The 17272-nt window shown below is 46.3% G+C and overlaps 1 protein-coding gene across 6 annotated transcripts; it reads right to left on the bottom strand.

Moving 5' to 3' along the window:
* Positions 1-3168: 3168 nt before the first annotated feature.
* CBY1 (chibby family member 1, beta catenin antagonist) lies at positions 3169-12997 on the bottom strand. Of its 6 annotated transcripts, none has more exons than XM_055329329.1 (6): positions 12925-12997; positions 11968-12149; positions 6460-6575; positions 5342-5447; positions 5140-5258; positions 3169-3853 (listed from the first exon to the last, which is right to left on the bottom strand). In XM_055329329.1, the coding sequence occupies exons 3-6, from the start codon at positions 6535-6537 to the stop codon at positions 3773-3775; spliced, it is 384 nt and encodes a 127-aa protein (XP_055185304.1). In that variant the 5' UTR covers positions 6538-6575; positions 11968-12149; positions 12925-12997; the 3' UTR covers positions 3169-3772. The 6 variants fall into 6 exon arrangements, with proteins under 6 accessions (XP_055185304.1, XP_055185307.1, XP_055185305.1 ...); XM_055329332.1 differs by lacking the exon at positions 12925-12997 and adding an exon at positions 12600-12728; XM_055329330.1 differs by lacking the exon at positions 12925-12997 and adding an exon at positions 12592-12669.
* Positions 12998-17272: the final 4275 nt, after the last annotated feature.

Consider the following 17272-nt stretch of genomic DNA (forward strand, 5'->3'; position numbering starts at 1 on the left):
CCATGATAGAAAAAAAAATTAAATTAAAAACAAAAAGAAAGGGGATGCCTGGGTGGCTCAGCCATTTGGTGTCTGCCTTTGGCTCAGGGCGTGATCCTGGAACCCTGGGATCGAGTTCCGCATTGGGCTCCCCCGCATTGGGCTCCCTGCATGGAGCCTGCTTCTCTCTCTACCTGTGTCTCTCATGAATAAATAAAACCTTAAATAAATAAATAAAATCTTTAAAAAACAAACAAATAGAAAGGATGCCTGGATGGCTTCGTGGTTAAACGTCTGTCATTGGCTCAGGTTGTGATCCCAGCATCCTGGGATCCAGTCCCACATAGGGCTCCCAGCGAGGAGCCTGCTTCTCCCTCTGCCTGTGTCTCTGCCTCTCTCTCTCTGTCTGTCATGAATAAATAAGTACAATCTTTAAAAATAAATAAAAAACAAATAGAAATTTAGAACTACCAAAAAAGAGAGAGAAAGAAAGATGGGGGGAAGGGGAGCCTTCTTTCCCCACCTAAAGAGGTTCAAGGAGGAGCTGCAGGAGAGGAAGAGGAGAAATCGGAGTGGCTTTACTAAAGGTTTCAGGGAGAAATGCTGAGAGGCAGCAAAGACCATGTAAGACACGACTGATGCCAGGCCAGGGGACACAGTGGGAGAGTAAGGAGACCAGCAGAGGTGCTAAGGAAGGAGTGTGGATGCCCCTTGAAGGCGCACAGCTGATTCTTCCATCTGGATGGACATGGAGATGGGGTGTTCTGGAACCCTGGCCTCTCACTCCTTTCCTACCCCATCCCTCAAGTCCATGATTTTGCCTTTCCTGCTTCTGTCCTGCCAGAACTTGAAATTGGTGATACAGCAGTTCTTGCTGTGGGTCTGTGGGCGGGCAGAGATCCCGCTGAGAATCTCAGGGAAGCTGTAAGGCCCTCCCATAAGGAACACACTCGAGCAGGTATCTGTACTCTTGTGCAGATGGACCCCTTGTGAGGCCTCAAACTCTGCCTGCCTAATCCTGCACCCACTCCCTGACACACCCAGAGCTTTGGTGTAGCTCCTCCATAACTGCTCCCCCTGACATGCAGCACAGCAATTTGCAAAATTGTTGGTAGTATCACAAGAGATAACGTCAAGGAGATAATAGCACAATTTCCTTGCGTGGCCCCTAAGTAACAGATTTGGTTAATAAAGGCTTTGAAGGAGGAAGAACTTAACTGGAAGCTGAAGGATGTTTCTGACTAGAAAGGTAAGAACCTGAACTTAGATAGCATCTCAGCAGGGGAAAAAACACAAGGGTTGGGGTGGTGAGAAACAGCGACCTTCCTCTTTTCGCCTAGAGACCCCACATCCATCAGTAAACACTGGTGGGCTCCACCTTCACTTCAGTCCAGAATCCGACCACTTCACCTCCTCTCCTGCCACCTGCCTGGTCCCAGCCTGGCCCCTTTCACTCTCTTCTCTTCACACAGAAGCCAGAGGATCCTTTTTAAAAATTGATTGGGGCACCTGGGTGGCTCAGTCAGTTTGAGTGTCCGATTCTTGATTTCAGCTCAAGTCATGATCTCAGAGTTCTAAGACTGAGCCCTGTGTTGGGCTCTGTGCTCTGTAGGGAGTCTGGTGGAAGTTCTCTCTCTTCTCCCTCTGCCCCTTCCTGCTGCACATTCTCTCTCTAAAATAAATACATCTTTAAAAAAAATAAATAAAAGTCCTTCTGGATGCAGAACTGTCCCACATAATGGCTCAGCCCTCTCAGATGGCGGGGCGATGCGGAGACCCACATCATTTTGACAACGAAATCCGCCCCTGATTCCCAAGGTCTTGGTCCGGGCTCCATTCCCTCCAGCTGTGTCACCTTGAGGGGGTTCATTATTCATCTAAAAGCAGGGAACGAGGGATCCCTGGGTGGCTCAGCAGTTGAGCATCTGCCTTAGGCCCAAGGAGTGATCCTGGAGTTCCACATCGGGCTCCCCACATGGAGCCTGCTTCTCTCTCTGCCTATATCTCTGGCCTCTCTGTGTGTGTGTGTCTCTCTCTCTCTCTCTCTCTTTTTTTTAAGATTTTATTTATTTATTCATAGAGCTGCAGAGAGAGAGAGGCAGAGACACAGGCAGAGGGAGAAGCAGGCTCCATGCAGAGAGCCCAACGTGGGACTCCATCCAGGGTCTCCAGATCACGCCCTGGGCTGCAGGCGGCGCTAAACCGCTGCGCCACCAGGGCTGCCCTCTGTGTGTCTCTCATGAATAAATAAAAAAATAAAATCTTTAAAAAAATAAATAAAAGCAAGGGACAATAACCAACCTGAATTCTATGAGATTTAGCAATAGGTGTCCGGCATCAAGGGCACTCAATAAATGGTTGCCAACAATACCAGAGAGAATAAGCCAACTTTCAACTGCTCCCATTATTTGTACCTGGAGATTTACATCCTGCTTACATTTGTAGCCTCCAATTGCTTCTGAGTTATCTTCTCCTGTATCAGAAAGTAAAGTTAAGGGCTGGAGCTTTTCTCTATCTCCCCTCGAGCTGGCCCATTAGAGGCCGTCCCCCACCAGCCCCTCCCTCCCTTTCACCAGGAGCTGGCAATCAGTAAGCTCTCACACTTCTGCTGTAGGATTCTGGACCAGTTTCTGAACCTCCAGGAATCTGGTTCCTGACCTGCAAGGACACCTGCTGCCAGTCCCCGCTTTACAGGGCTGAGCAGAGGAAGACAACAGGAAGATGGCAAGGTGCTGAGTCATGTCCCATGCAATTAACAGGCTTTCAGAAACCGCTGACCCCAGGCTAAAGCCCTGGGGTCTCTGTCCCCATCTCTGTGCCTTCCCCCCTTAACTTTGGGAGCTGAGTTCTCTCTTATTGACTCCCTCCTCCAGCCACAGCAGCTTGGCTCACACTGACTTAGGCACAAATTCCCTCTCTAGGAATGAGCCCCCCACCTAACCACTCGGTCCCTGCCAGGTCCGAGCTAGTCCCAAACCTCTGAACGACTTCAGAGGAATTTGGGCAAAGAGATTCTGTTCCAGTTAGCCTCTGCCAATGCCCAGGAAGCTGGAATGCTTCTGCGACGGTGACATTTCCCCACAACTTAAAAATTCTGTCTCTGGACAGCCAAACAGAGGTTTAGACTCCAGGCTCCATTTACTTCTTCGAGAACTGCTGCTGCCATTTCTCAGTCACTTTGGCCACAGATCAATTGCATATCATCATTTAATTCTTAGAAAGTAGCGTGAACAGGAAAGTAGCACAAAAATATAGTGTTTGCCAAGGGAGGCTGGTGCCTGCCACTGAGAGGCTGAAGCCAGAAGAGGCTGTAAATTTGTAGAATGAGTATTCTTTAAAGGACAGAGGGAGTAGCCTGGGAGGCAGAGAACTGGAAGGGCCATTCATCCTAGGCCCCTAATACAGGGCTCTTTAGAACGACTGGTGCCACAGCCCCAACACCAGCATGAGGGGTGAGACAGTGAACTCCAGTGGCTTCGGCAAACAGCATCAGTCCAGGGAGAGGGAGCCCAGGATGGCCCATTCGTACGTGAAGTAACCCCTGGACAGCACCCCAGGGCTCGTTCCTGCTTACCGCCCTGGACTGGAGTCCTGGTTTCTGCCAATATGCTGTAGGTACAGCATATTGTACCCGCTGCCAACCCGATGTGGCCGGTGCCTTTGGGCCCCACTATATGACACTCTCTCCCAGGACCTGATCCAGCAGTTCAGCTACAAAAAACTCTCAGCCACATCCCCCTCCTCTGGTCGATGGGCTTCTCCCTTTCCTCCTGACAAATGTCTTCAGGGTGATTCATTTCCTCCTGTGACTGATGCTCTTCAGCTCCTCCAATTCTTTCTCCATTATGTGGGACTCGGCAGTGGTCTCAGACAGCTGAAATTAGGGCAGCAGACCATTAGAAAGAAGGATCCAGCAGAAAGAAGGACCCCTCTGGGCTGTGATCTGCCAGCAAGGGCAGCTGCATGCACCGGGAAAAGGCCCCCATGGTCTCTCTCTCACACTACCCTGACCTTTCCCACAGGAATTCCTTTGACTTGGGCAGAATCAACCACCTGGCAACCCGGGCCGCCAGTACATAAAGAACAGTCACAACCCACTGTCTCCACACTGACATATTGGTCACCTACAATTGATCGCAGGGCATTCACTGCCTTAAAGACAGAAGCCCTCAGGGCATGAAAAAGCAGATAATGGGCCATTTTAAGGATAAAGAATTAGCGTCTGAGTTGTTTCTGAGCTATAGCTCACATAATGGTGATTAGGGGGGAAAATGTTTGAAAAAGAATGCCACTTCCCTCACTAGGATGGTTCAGTGGACTTTAGAGTAGAAGATGGAAGATATTTAGGACAGGGACAGAAACTTTACTCTCCAAATCAGAGGTCAGCTTACTGTGGAAAAAAAGAGCTATGCTTCTGGGCAATTCTCTATTCCAAGTGCTTTATGTAGATTATTAACTCAGCACGAGGCAGATCCTGTTATTGTGCCTACAGTATCGATTGAAACTAAGTTTCTACACAGGAGCAGTGAAACCATTTGCTAAAGTTACAAAGCCAGTGGTGGAGCCACAGGAGGAAACAGGACGGTTAGCTCCAGGACCTGTGACGGCACAGGCTCTCCTGCCCCGGTCAGCTCTCACCTGCTCTCACCTACAGTCCTGGTCCCAACGGCCTGCTGGGCCTTCTTGAGCAGCCCCAAGAAATCAATACCAGCACAGAGCACACTCCTCAGCAGGTCGGTGCCCGGTCCTGGAGAATGTCCGCTTGGTACGGGGCACCGCCAAGCCTTTCTGCCTGGAATGCCTTCATCCCACCCTCCGTGCCTCGCTTTATTCTTCCACATTCAGCTCAGACATCCCTTCCTCTGCGACCCTCCTGACTCAGCAGAAGGACCTGCTCTCTCCCACGTGCTGATGCCACAGCTGCACAGACTCCAAGTGTTGCTCTTACCCAGAGAGCACTGTCACTGTGTCTATTGTCCATCTCCCTGCTAGACTTGTAAGGCCTGGCAAGTAGGGACTCCGGCTAACTTCCATCTTTGGATTCCAAGCAACTTACTAGGGGGCAAATGGACATCTAGGGGTATTGGCTGGACAGAATGGCCCCTCGGTGGGGCCTCCCTGAAAGGAAAGCCTAGGGGTCCCTTCCATTCCCCTCCTCACCATGTCCAGCAGGATGTCCACCTTTAGCCTCAAGAGATTGTTTTCTTCCTCCAACTGCTGGTTCCGCCTGCGGAGCCGCTGAGCCTCCCTCCGGTCCACATCTTCGCTAATCCCAGTCTCTGGTGGAAGGACAGAATCAAAGGTTACACAGGGGCTTTCCTCCCACAGTCTTGTTGGATACGATGGCAGGACGTCAGCCCACCTGCTATCCACTGGCCATTTTCAAACTTCAGGCTTTGGCCCGCCAGGTTCATGGTGGGGGTTCCATAGTCCAGGCCCAGCTCGACCTCCTTGGTTGATCGATCCAGCTGTGGACAAGACATTGGCTGGGAGCCCAGAGACGCCAGTCCCAGCACCTCTCCCACTAACTGTACGACCTCAGCAACTCATTTCTTTTCTCAAATCATCACCAGGCACATTTCATAACTTTTGTTCAAAGTCAGAAAACCAAAGAAGGTACAATAAACACTTTTAAACCGGAAGAAACACCCCACTTTATTATACATGTTTTCCGGAAAAACTATATATGCCGAAATTTGAATTATTTGACATGGGCTGGGCACTTTAATAGTTAAGAAATCCTACTATAAAGTTTAATAAAGTAGAAAATCCTTTTTAGAGGTGGTGAGCCCCTAAAATATCCCTCGCTTACCATGGAGCAATAAGGTCACATAAAAGGTGTGAAATGCTAACACCCAATCTGTAATTGTAGCTGGTCTGTAATGTGGTTTTCAGTTTCTACAACTCACTTAGGAACCAGGCTGTGGCAGGACTGGGACTGGGGGATTCTGGGATGAATGCAACCAGCCCTGCCCTTGAGGAGCTGCATCTAGAACTTCAACACACCTTGAATGCCATTAATGGTAGCAAAACATCATCCTTTGAGAATGAATTTGATTCTTAGACATGATTAAAATCAATTCCTGGCCAAGTCTTGGTAATAAAGTGAAGGCAAGTTGGCTAATACCAATACCATTTAGAGGCAAATCATGCTGAGATTGACTGTCTTACTAGGGTCTTGAACACACTCTGACAATGATTTCCAAACAGGAGTTAAAAAAAATTTTTTTAAAGTTTATTTGTTTAAGTAATCTCTACACCCAACACAGGGCTCAAACTCATGACCCCAAGATAAGAGTTGCATGCTCTCCTGACTGAGGCATCCCAGGAGTTAAAAATATTTTTAGCAATAGCAATCATGTGATTCAGAAGGATGTCCTCCTTACAGGGATGCCTCCGTAGGACCACACTTTCCATCAGAGGCCAGGCTTGATGCTCCAGTCACTGCACTACTGGGATTGGTCCAGTAGTGATACTCACATTATGCAGGTTGGAGAGAGAAGCAGACTTCCGAGGGGGCGTTTTCTTAGGACTGAACGTATTCCCAAAGAGAGGCATCTTTGGCCCGATGAAGGAAAGGTCGATGCTCCCTTCTCCTACCATCAGAAAATGTCACGGATACAAACATGGGTCAATGACCTTACACCACCATCTTTAAGTCATGAAAACATACATCTTATCATGTGGCTCTTTTTTTTTTTTAATTTTTTTAATTTTTTTATTTATGATAGTCATACAGAGAGAGAGAGAGAGAGAGGCAGAGACACAGGCAGAGGGAGAAGCAGGCTCCATGCACTGGGAGCCTGACATGGGATTCGATCCCGGGTCTCCAGGATCGTGCCCTGGGCCAAAGGCAGGCGCCAAACCGCTGCGCCACCCAGGGATCCCCATTATCATGTGGCTCTTAACAATCCTGATGATGGCACCCGTGTGCCAAGAGCTCACTATGGGCCAGGGAGGATGCTAAATGAACCCTTTGCATGAAACACCTCAACTCTCACACCCACCCTTTGTTTACTTCTCTTATTATCCCATTGAACAGATGAGGTTTAGAAAGAGTAAAGTCCTAAGTGGGAGCTAGCATTTCAGTGCAGTTCTGTGTGGCTCTACAGCTTACTCACCAGGGGCAAGGGCCTAACTTGCCTATTTTAAGTTTTGTCACAAGTTGACATCACAAGTTGACATCATCAGGGCACCTGGGTGGCTCATCAGTTTAGTGTCTGCCTTCAGCCCAGATCATGATTTCAGGGTCCTGACATCAAGCCCCACATCGGGCTCCCTGCTCAGTGGGGAACCTGCTTCTCCCTCTCCCCCCTCCACCCCACTTGTGCTCTCTCGAATAAGTTAAAAAAAAAAAGTTGATATCACCAGATTTACAGTTTAGAGCAAGGAAGGCAATCCTGCTCATTCTTGTATGCTGGTAAGAATCACACCTAAGGGCAGGAGGTCCTGCATAGATTCCATTGTGAAGAAAAGAAGCTGTATTTATACTTCAGTTTCAGAGTGATAATGGTGCCCCTTTACTCAGTCCTATGTCAGAAGGTCACGTGTCCTGTGTGGTAGGCAAGGCAACCAGTGGAAGGAGGAGGCCCACCCACAACATGGCAGAGCTGACACTGCCAACCGTTTGCCTTCAGCAGATTGCAACCTATGCAATTCATACAGGCCCAGTGAAGTTGATTTACTGACACTGCCCGTTTCGGGGGTGGGAAGGTGGGGTAAATATTTTTGTATATTTATGTGTAACATAGAAAAGTATACACATCATAAATGTATGGCTTCATGAATTTCAACTACGCATAAGCCCCTCCCAGCCACCCCAGTCCTGTGTAGCCAGCCTCCAGATCAGGATACAGAACATTTCATCACCCTGCAAGCCTCGCCTAGTAGCTTTGTATCCATGGATTTATGCAGGATGTCTTCTGTTTTTTTTTTTTTTTCATTTGAGGTCATGTTTGTGAGACTTGTCTATGTTCTGTGTAGTTATAGTTTGTCCATTCACATTGCAGTAAGATAGTCTACTGAGTAAGTGAACATTTGGATTGTTTTCAGTTTTTGTCAATTAGAAACAAATGCTAAGAACATGTTTGGACATGTACTTCTGTACATGTAAGTCTACTTCTCTGATCCTATACCCTGGGGGTGGAATTGTGGAGTTCTAGAGCATTCATATATTCAGCTGTAGTAGATACTGCCAAATTGTTTTCCAAAGTGTTTGAGCCAATTTATATGTCTTATGAAGAGTGTATTTACTTTGAACTTTGGGCATTTCCTATCTTTTTCATTTTATCTATCCTGGTAGGTATGCAGTTGTACTGCATCCTGTGCTTAAACTGCTTTCCCCAATAAGTAATGTTTTTAAAAAAAGAATTTATTTATTTATTCATGAGAGACACAGAGAGACAGAGACATAGGCAGAGGAAGAAGCAGGTTCCCTATGGGGAGCCTGATACAGGACTCAATGCCAGGACCCTGGGATCATGACCTGAGTCAAAGGCAAATGCTCAATCACTGACCCACCCAGGCGCCCCCCAATTAGTAATTAAATTGAGCACCTTTTCATATAGTCATCAGACATTTGGATATCCTCTTTTGTGACATGCTTGTTTAAGTCTTTTGCCACTTTTCTATTGGGTTTTCTATCATTTTCTTATTGATTTGTAAGGGCTTTTTATATATGCTAAATATAAGTCCTTTGTTGTAGAGAGAGAATACTGAAAATATCTTCTTCCAATTCGGAACCTGTCTTCTTGCTTTCTTATTGGCTTCTTTTTGATTAAAGAAGTTCTTAATTTTAATAGAATCTATCAATTTTATTTAATATTTAGTGTTTTGTATCCTATTTAAGAAATTTTTGCCTACTCCAAAGTCATATTTTCATATATTCCACAAATTCTATTGTTTTCGCTTTCACATTTAGGACTATGATTATCTGGAATTAGTTTTTGTATAAGGTGTGAAACAGACGTCAAGGTTCATTTCTTCCCAGGTATTACCCAGTTTTAACTTATAATACACAACTGGCTTAAAAAGATTCCTTCTAAGAAACTGTAGACTAAAGATAACCATAATAAAAGCATAAATGAACAGAAAGAAAGAAACAGATCTCTCCATTTTCCTACTCCTGGGTATAAACTCTTCCTCTACCACATTATGAAATAAAAACAGTAATGAATTAATCACATGTGACAAGAAGGTGGCCAAAAAAAGACGGAACTTCTCAAGACCATTTGAACAAAGTTTTCTATCAACTATCATTGAAAGATAGCTCATTGTATGAATCCATCAGAATTAGGAAGACATGCACTCAACGAGAACACAACAATAAAACCATGCTATTTTCAGTGATGTAGAAATTAACATCACTAAGATTAATGATAAAAGTCTAGAAGCTTCTTTGGAGGTTTTACAATATATAATGCAGAAGTTCATGTCTCTATGACTCTGTAAATAAATAAAAATAAAGATATTTGGAGCAGGTGTGCTCATGAGAGTTTCATTGGTAGGTGTGTATTTGTAATTAAAAACGCAGTAGAGGGATGCCTGGGTGGCTCAGCAGTTTAGCGCCTGCCTTCGGCTCAGGCCTGATCCTGGAGTCCCAAGATCCAGTCCCATGTCAGGCTCCCTGCATGGAGCCTGCTTCTCCCTCTGCCTCTCTCACGCGTGCTCTCTCTCTGTCTCTCATGAATAAATTTAAAAAAAAAAAAAACAAAAAACAGTAGACCCACAGCCTAGGGGATGTCATCTGGGCCTGGGCACAACACGAGGACCCAGACAAAGTTTGGTGGTGGATGGGACAGCAGTGAGGACCAAGATGCTGGGGGAGATTTGAAGTTGTGCTACCATGTCATCCTAAACAGTGCAAGGCCCTGGCATTGTTTCTCCTGGAGAAAAGTAAAAGGGTGGTAGAGGGAAGACAATCTGATGTCTGTAGAGGGCAGAGCAAAAATGAAACAGAAATATCTGGGAAGAAAGAGTTTAACTCCAAAAAGAAAAGAAACAAAAACTAGTATTGCTTTCTGCAGAGCCACCATGGGTTGAACCCAATGCTGAGCACACTTCAGAGATTTCTTTTATTCCTTGCAGCAATCCCATTAGGTGGGTATTTTCCTATCCATATCACTGAGGAGAAGATGGGGGCGTGGAGAAGTCAGCCAATTTTCTCAAGGTCCACAACCATGGTCAGTTGGCCAAAAGTCTATATCAAATTACCCTTGTATTAATAACAAGTGGATACATCATAAAAAGAAGCATTTTCATCCACTATACTGGCAAAACTGAAAAGATGAATAATATCCAATGCTGGTGAGGGCGTGGGGAAAAAAGACACTTTCATTTTCTCTAGATGGAAACATAAGATGTTATAATTTTCCCAGTTAGGCAAAACCTAGCAAAATTTTAAATGTGCATATTTTTTGGTCAGCAAATCTACTTCTAAAAATTTATCCTCCAAAAAGAATTGGACATGTACACACAAATGTTCTTTATCATTGATAACAGTGAAAAATAAGAATCCAAAATGTCTACCAATGGTTGGTATAGCCAAATACATTGCAGGACATTATTATTTTTTTTTCAGCACATTCTTATAACAGAATGCTACAGGGCGAGTAAAAACAATGAGGCAGCTGTGTATGGACTGACCTGGAAATAACTCCAACACACTGTAACATTAAGAAAGCAAGTTGCAGGGGATCCCTGAGTAGCTCAGCGGTTTGGTGCCTGCCTTAGGCCCAGGGCGCGATCCTGGAGTCCCAGAATTGAGTCCCGCGTAAGGCTCCTCGCACGGAGCCTGCTTCTCCCTCTGCCTGTGTCTCTCTCTATGTCTATCATGAATAAATAAATAAAATCTTTAAAAAAAAAAAAAAAGCAAGTTGCAGAACAATGTGTATACTATAATGCCATAGAGAAGATAGGAAAAAAAAAAGGGCAAGAATATAGGTGCATATGTTAAAAAACAGAAAAAAATCTGGAAAGATACACCAAACTGCTCATTGTGGTTAAATGTGAGAAGGGGAGTAGGATGGCTGGCTTAAGTGAAATCGTCATTTTAAGGCACCTGGGTGGCTCAGTGGTTGAGTATCTGCCTTTGGCTCAGGTCATGATCCTGGGGTACTGGGATCAAGTCCTACCTGTTTGTCCCTCTGCCTATGTCTCTGCCTCTCTCTGTGTGTCTCTCATGAATAAATAAAATCTTTATTAAAAAAAAAAGAAATCGTCATTTAATAGGTACAAAGTGGTCAAGTGGTAGCAATTTCATACATTTCAATACCAAATTACATTAAACAAATATACTTCTAGATTTAATAAATTACAATAACAATATATTAATTATGAAAAAAACAAAACAAATGAATCTAAAAGAACTAAAAAGCAGTGCCTGTCCTTCCAAGCACCTGGAAACATCTGAAGAAGGAAAAATACATAGCCAAGTTGTTCTCACAAACACGGCAACTGTGCTAAGAATACTACCCCTGAGCATATCCCTTGGACACAACAGACCAAGTTCCAGGTCTGGCTCTGCTCTTCAACTGCATGCTAAACCCCCAAGTTACTTTCTTCCTCAGGATTTTAACGGGGGGGGGGGCACTTCCCTCAGGACCTCATTAATTCTCATAACCCTTAGGCAGAGAACTATCAATATATTACAGACAAGGAAAAGGAAGTGCCTGGACGAGATGCCTTTTAAGTCATATCCAATATTCCACAAACAACTTTGGCTGAGACCCTAGGATCCTGGAACATCAGTGTGGACCCAGAGGTCCCAGCTGACCCCCTTGACCCAAGGCAGCTGTCTTGCTAGTGAAATTCCCCGGGGGAGAGAGGGCTCGGCTCTAAGAAAGTGAATGGAGAGCATCTGGGTTCCAACCACAGCTCTGACGCTCAGCCCCCCTGGGACCCTAAGACTTAATCTTCTCTGGGCCTCGGGCTTCTTTATTTATAATCAGGGATAACAATTTATAAAAAGCCACCGCATTTGATACTCACAGCCACCCTGAGAAATACAGATCAAAGTAACTATGTCCCAGACACCAGATCGGACAATTGAAGCTTAGAGAAGTAACTTCTCCCCAGTCACGCGGTGGAGAAATGGTGGAAGAGGGCTTCCAAGAAGGTCTGCTCCTCTGCGCTGGGGATAATCACGTCATCGCTGTGCAATGCTTTACAGTCTGCAATGGGCCATAACATACATCATCCTATTTTAATCTAACAAGAAGGTGAGGGAGCAGTTTTTGGCTTTCATCGGATTCTCGAAGAGTTCACAACTAAGCCAAGTACGTGCCGCGCAGGTATCTGCCATCCGGAGCCGCGGGGCTCAACTAACGGTACAGAACCAACGTTCACACGCATGCCCTTTAATTCCCTTTGCAGCCGACTTACGGGGAGGAATTACCACCGCAGTGTATAAACGGGGAAACCCACTTGGAGAAGGGCGGTGGGGGCCTGGGGTGAACCCGCCTCCGCCCCGGGTCCCGCGCCCCCGGGCCGCCCCAGCGGCGGGGAAAGCCCTGGCTCCCCGGGGAGACGCCCGGGCCTCCCACCCCTCCTCCGGCCCTGGGGCGACGCTGGGCTCACACCCTGCGCATCCCAGGAGCCCGGCTCCAAACGCACCCCGATACCTGCGGGAAACTGCCGGCAGGGGTTCGCGTCACCCACCGCGACCACGGCCCCGGCGCTGCTCCGCCTCCCCGCCTCTGTGCGCACGCGCATCCCCGTCCGGGACTCTTCCATCGCGGAAGGTGGGGGCGCCCGGCGCGGGGGGATGCACAACGGGAGCCTACGCGAGGCACCAGAAACGCTTCAGGACCGCCTCTGTGTATTAGAGCGACTTCGGAGGCGATCTCCTGGAGTCACTTACATTCCTCATGCTATAGACTGGGGAGAAGAACTACACTCGCCCTCCCCACAAACCCATTGGTCTGGTCCCAGCCCCCGGGCCGTCACCGTGGTAACGGCGTCTAGCGGACGCGGAGGTGGCTCGCCGCTGTTCATTGTTGTGGGACAGGTGGAAGCGGTGACTGCGCCTGGCGTTGCCTTGAGAACGCCAGGACTCACCGTAGCAAAATGGGCCTCTCCCCGAAGTCCCTCCTCTTCCTCTTCCTCCTCCCCGACCACAAAGCAAAGGGCACCCCTTCCTAGTGGATGTGGGGGCAACAGGTGTCGAGTGTCCCATCCAGAACTTTTCGGGGGAACCGGTCCCAAGTTCGTCGGATTCCGCGGATGTTTCCAGGTAAGACGTACAGACGGACGATGACCTGCCCTGCCCTCTGCGCAGACTGCCACCTCCCCACATCCCGACTCTTCAGCTTTTACAAGCAGGGGGAACTGAGTCCCAGGGACCACTTCAAGGTGACACAGCGAGCAAGGGCAGAGAACTACTCGAGAATCAACGCCAGATCTTCCGAAGTCCTAACAGTGTATATTATTGGTTCCATTTGAAAAATAAACCCAGAGCCATTCAAGGGATATTTATTGGGTGTCCGGTGAGTGCACCAGGTCATCCATCCAGTGAAAGCCAGATCCCGTGGGCCTCTGGCTCCAAGTGCAGTTATCTTCCAACTACACCCCAGTGAATTGAAAATGGAGAGTTCTATGCCCTAGAACCAAACTCTGCGATTTAATCCAGCACTATCCAATGGAAACATAATGTGAGCCATACGTGTCATTTAGAATTTTCTAGTAGCCATATTTTAAATATTTTTAAAAATCAGATTATATTGAGTATTTTATTTAATTCGTGTGTCTCAAATATTATCATTTCATCTTATCAACATTGTTTTTAATTTATTTTTTGTTTATTTGAGAGAGGACAAGCAGGAGTTAGGGGGAGAGCAGAAGGAGAGGTAGAGAGAGAATTCCAAGCACACTCACTGCTGAGCACAGAGCCTAACAGGGGCTGGGGCTGGATCTCAGAATCCTGAAATCATGACCTGATCAGAAATTAAGAGTCCCCAACTGGCTGAGCCACCCAGGTGCCCCCATATAATCAATGTTTTTAAATTTATACTGCTTCAGTTTTTAAGTTTCAATTAATTAAAATTTCAGTTCTGGGAATTCCTGGGTGGCTCAGTGGTTTAGAGCCTGCCTTCAGCTCAGGACGTGATCCTGAAGTTCCAGGATCAACTCCCACATCTGGCTCCCTGCATGGAGCCTGCTTCTCCTTCTGCCTGTGTCTCTGTCTCTGTCTGTGTGTGTGTGTGTGTGTGTGTGTGTCTGTCTCACGAATAAAGAAATAAAAATATTTTTAAAATAATAAATAAATAAATAAATAAATAAATAAATAAATAAATAAATAAATAAAATTTCAGTTCTTCAGTGACACTAACCAGATTCCAAGGGCTCAATTGTCACATATGTTTCGTGGCTACTGTAACACATAGATCTAGCCTTTTCCTACCTTTCTACACTTGCTCTTGTCTGCTTGAATGGTATCCTTCCCCTTTATCTAATTAACTCCTATTCTTCCTTCAAGCCTTGACTACATCCATACCTAATATCAGCTCATCTCATAGCACTACATTCTCCCTTCAAAGCAATGGTCACAGGATAATAATAATAATTCACAATTATTTATATAATCATTTGATTATTGCATGTCTCCCTTAGTAGGCATAAGCTCCACTAGGGCAGGGATCAAGTCTGGCTTAGCTCACTACCAGGTCCCTAGTAAAAGCACACTGCTGGTTTCTGACGGGTACTCAGTAAATTGTCATTGAGTGGCTGAAGTGTTTTTTTTTTTTTTTTTTTTTTAAGATTATTTATGGGCAGCCCCAGTGGCTCAGCAGTTTAGCGCCACCTTCAGCCCAGGGTGTGATCCTGGAGACTCAGGATCGAGTCCCACGTGGGGCTCCCTACATGGAGCCTGCTTCTCCGTCTGCCTGTGTCTCTGCCTCTCTCTCTCTGTGTTTCTCATGAATAAATAAATAAAATATTAAAAAAAAAAAACAGAACAAAAGTCTGATTCCAAAGTCAGCAGTGTTTTAACTTGTTTAATATGCTTAAATCTCAGCTGCCAGAATCTGTGCCACACGAGGGCAGAGTGTTACTCTTCCACTCATCTGCCCCCAGAACTACACAGTGAGAAACATGGGCTAGATATTCAGCAAATTGTACATGAGCTAGATATTCAGCAAATTGTTTTCTCCCCCAACCTTTTTTTCTTCCCCAAGGAGAGACAGTAAAAACTTATCATGTTTCAGAGAATACCTAAAAAGGTATGATGAAAAATTCAGAAGAGAACAGAGTATGTATTTTAAGCATTTCTTTTAAGAACCATAATAATAGCCAATTCTTCCATTAAGGCATGAGTAAGAATGTCAAGCTAAAGCAAGAGGCTTCTTGATAGAGTCACCCTAAGGCTGCTTCTCAGAGAACACACTATAGTTTTGCAATCATGCTGTGGAGTAGGTAGGAGGAAAGTGAGAAGCCCTGCGATGCACCTGCTGCCTCCTTACCCTCTCCCCTTCGCCTATAGAGCAAAAGGAGGAAATAATAGTGACCTGGGCCTGGGACAGCCTTTCCTGCAATCTAACTGACTTGGGACAGTGCCAAGCTTCTTTGGACTAGAAAGAAGTATGGTGAGTGAGTCTAAAATGGAATCAAATATTGAGAGTACCTAATCTATGGGGATTAATAATTTGCCTAATGGAGAAAGTTATGGAAGCAAATAATTCCGGTTCAGAAGTGCTTAAGTGCTGTAATGGAGAGATGGAAGCAGGATTCTGAACTTCCCAGAGGAGGGGTGGTAACTAATGGCCTGGAGTATTTCAAGGTTTTCCAAAAGAGGGGCACCTGGATGGCTCAGTCAGTTAAGTATCAGACACTTGATCTCAGCTATGGTCTTTTTTTTTTTTTTTTTAAGATTTTATTTATTTATGAGAGACACAGAGAGGCAGAGACATAGGCAGAGGGAGAAGCAGGCTCCATGCAGGGAGCCCAACGTGGAATTCGATCCCAGGTCTCCAGGATTAGGCCCTGGGCTGAAGGCTGCGCTAAACTGCTAAGCCACTGGGCTGCCCATCAGCTCAGGTCTTGATCTCAGCTCAGGTCTTGATCTCAGGGTCATGAGGCATGGAGCCTACTTAAAAAGAAACAAACACATTGTTTAGAAGAGAAGGTTTTCCAAAAGATATATCTCGGGATGAGCGTGGAATAGAGGGAACAGCATGTGAAAAGGCTTAGAGGTGCTAGGAGCATAGCTTAGCAGGGACCAGGAGGAGGGACAGAGGGGTAGGCATACAGGGTGCATGGCTGGGGAAGAGGCCGAGCAGAAGGCGAGAAAAAGAGAATGTGGTGAAAGAGCCCCTGAGGTGATTTTCCCACTAAACTACATTTTCTCTGTCCTTCCATTACATATGAGCTTCCTGAGGGCCCATCTGAGTCTTTTACTTCATTAGAACCAGGCCTGTGCCACCAGCTCTGGCCATGGAAGAGCCAGGAATGGTAGTCTGAACTCCTGGCCAATAGACCCAGGAAAGCAGTCCGGCTGGAGTGTTCTGAAGCCAGGAGGAAAAGTAGTGATGGGGTTGGTTTCCTGGGAGGGAGCAGGAAGCCTCAGGTAGGTCGGGAGCCTCAGGCCGAGGAGATGGACTGACCCAGTGTCATAGCATCTGAGAGCTGAAAAGGGTCTTAGGGAATCTAAGCCAAATCTCTGACTTAGCAGAAGAGTCTCAGAGAGATGGGACTTTGGTGTCTTTTCTAGTTTGGGTATTGGTTTGCTAGGCGGCCCGGAGCTCTGGCCTTTTCAGCACTCTAGTCTCCTGATTTTATTTTATTTTTTTTTAATTTATTTATTTATGATAGTCACAGAGAGAAAGAGAGAGAGAGAGAGAGAGAGGCAGAGAGAGAAGCAGGCTCCATGCACTGGGAGCCCGATGTGGGATTCGATCCCAGGTCTCCAGGATCACGCCCTGGGCCAAAGGCAGGCACCAAACCGCTGCGCCACCCAGGGATCCTAGTCTCCTGATTTTAAATGCTAGAACAGTTTTCATGGGAACGGGGTGGGTGGAGGGTATCAACAGGAAAAGAAGAGTGTATGTCTGAAATCCTTAGAAGGGCTTGGCAAAAGGATTGCCTCCATTCTCCACGTTGCCTGCAGCATGTGCCTCGCCATCAGCCCAGCTTGCCAGATTGTGTTTTCTTTTTTTTTTTTTTAAGATTTTATTTATTTATTCATGAGAGACACACACAGAAAGAGAGAGAGAGAAAAGCAGGCTCCATGCAGGGAGACTGATGTGGGGCTCGATCACAGGACTCCAGGATCATGCCCCGGGCTGAAGGCAGGCGCTAAACC

The sequence above is a fragment of the Nyctereutes procyonoides genome, unplaced genomic scaffold, assembly GCF_905146905.1.
Source record: "Nyctereutes procyonoides isolate TBG_1078 unplaced genomic scaffold, NYPRO_anot_genome, whole genome shotgun sequence".
NCBI classification, from domain to species: Eukaryota; Metazoa; Chordata; class Mammalia; order Carnivora; family Canidae; genus Nyctereutes; species Nyctereutes procyonoides.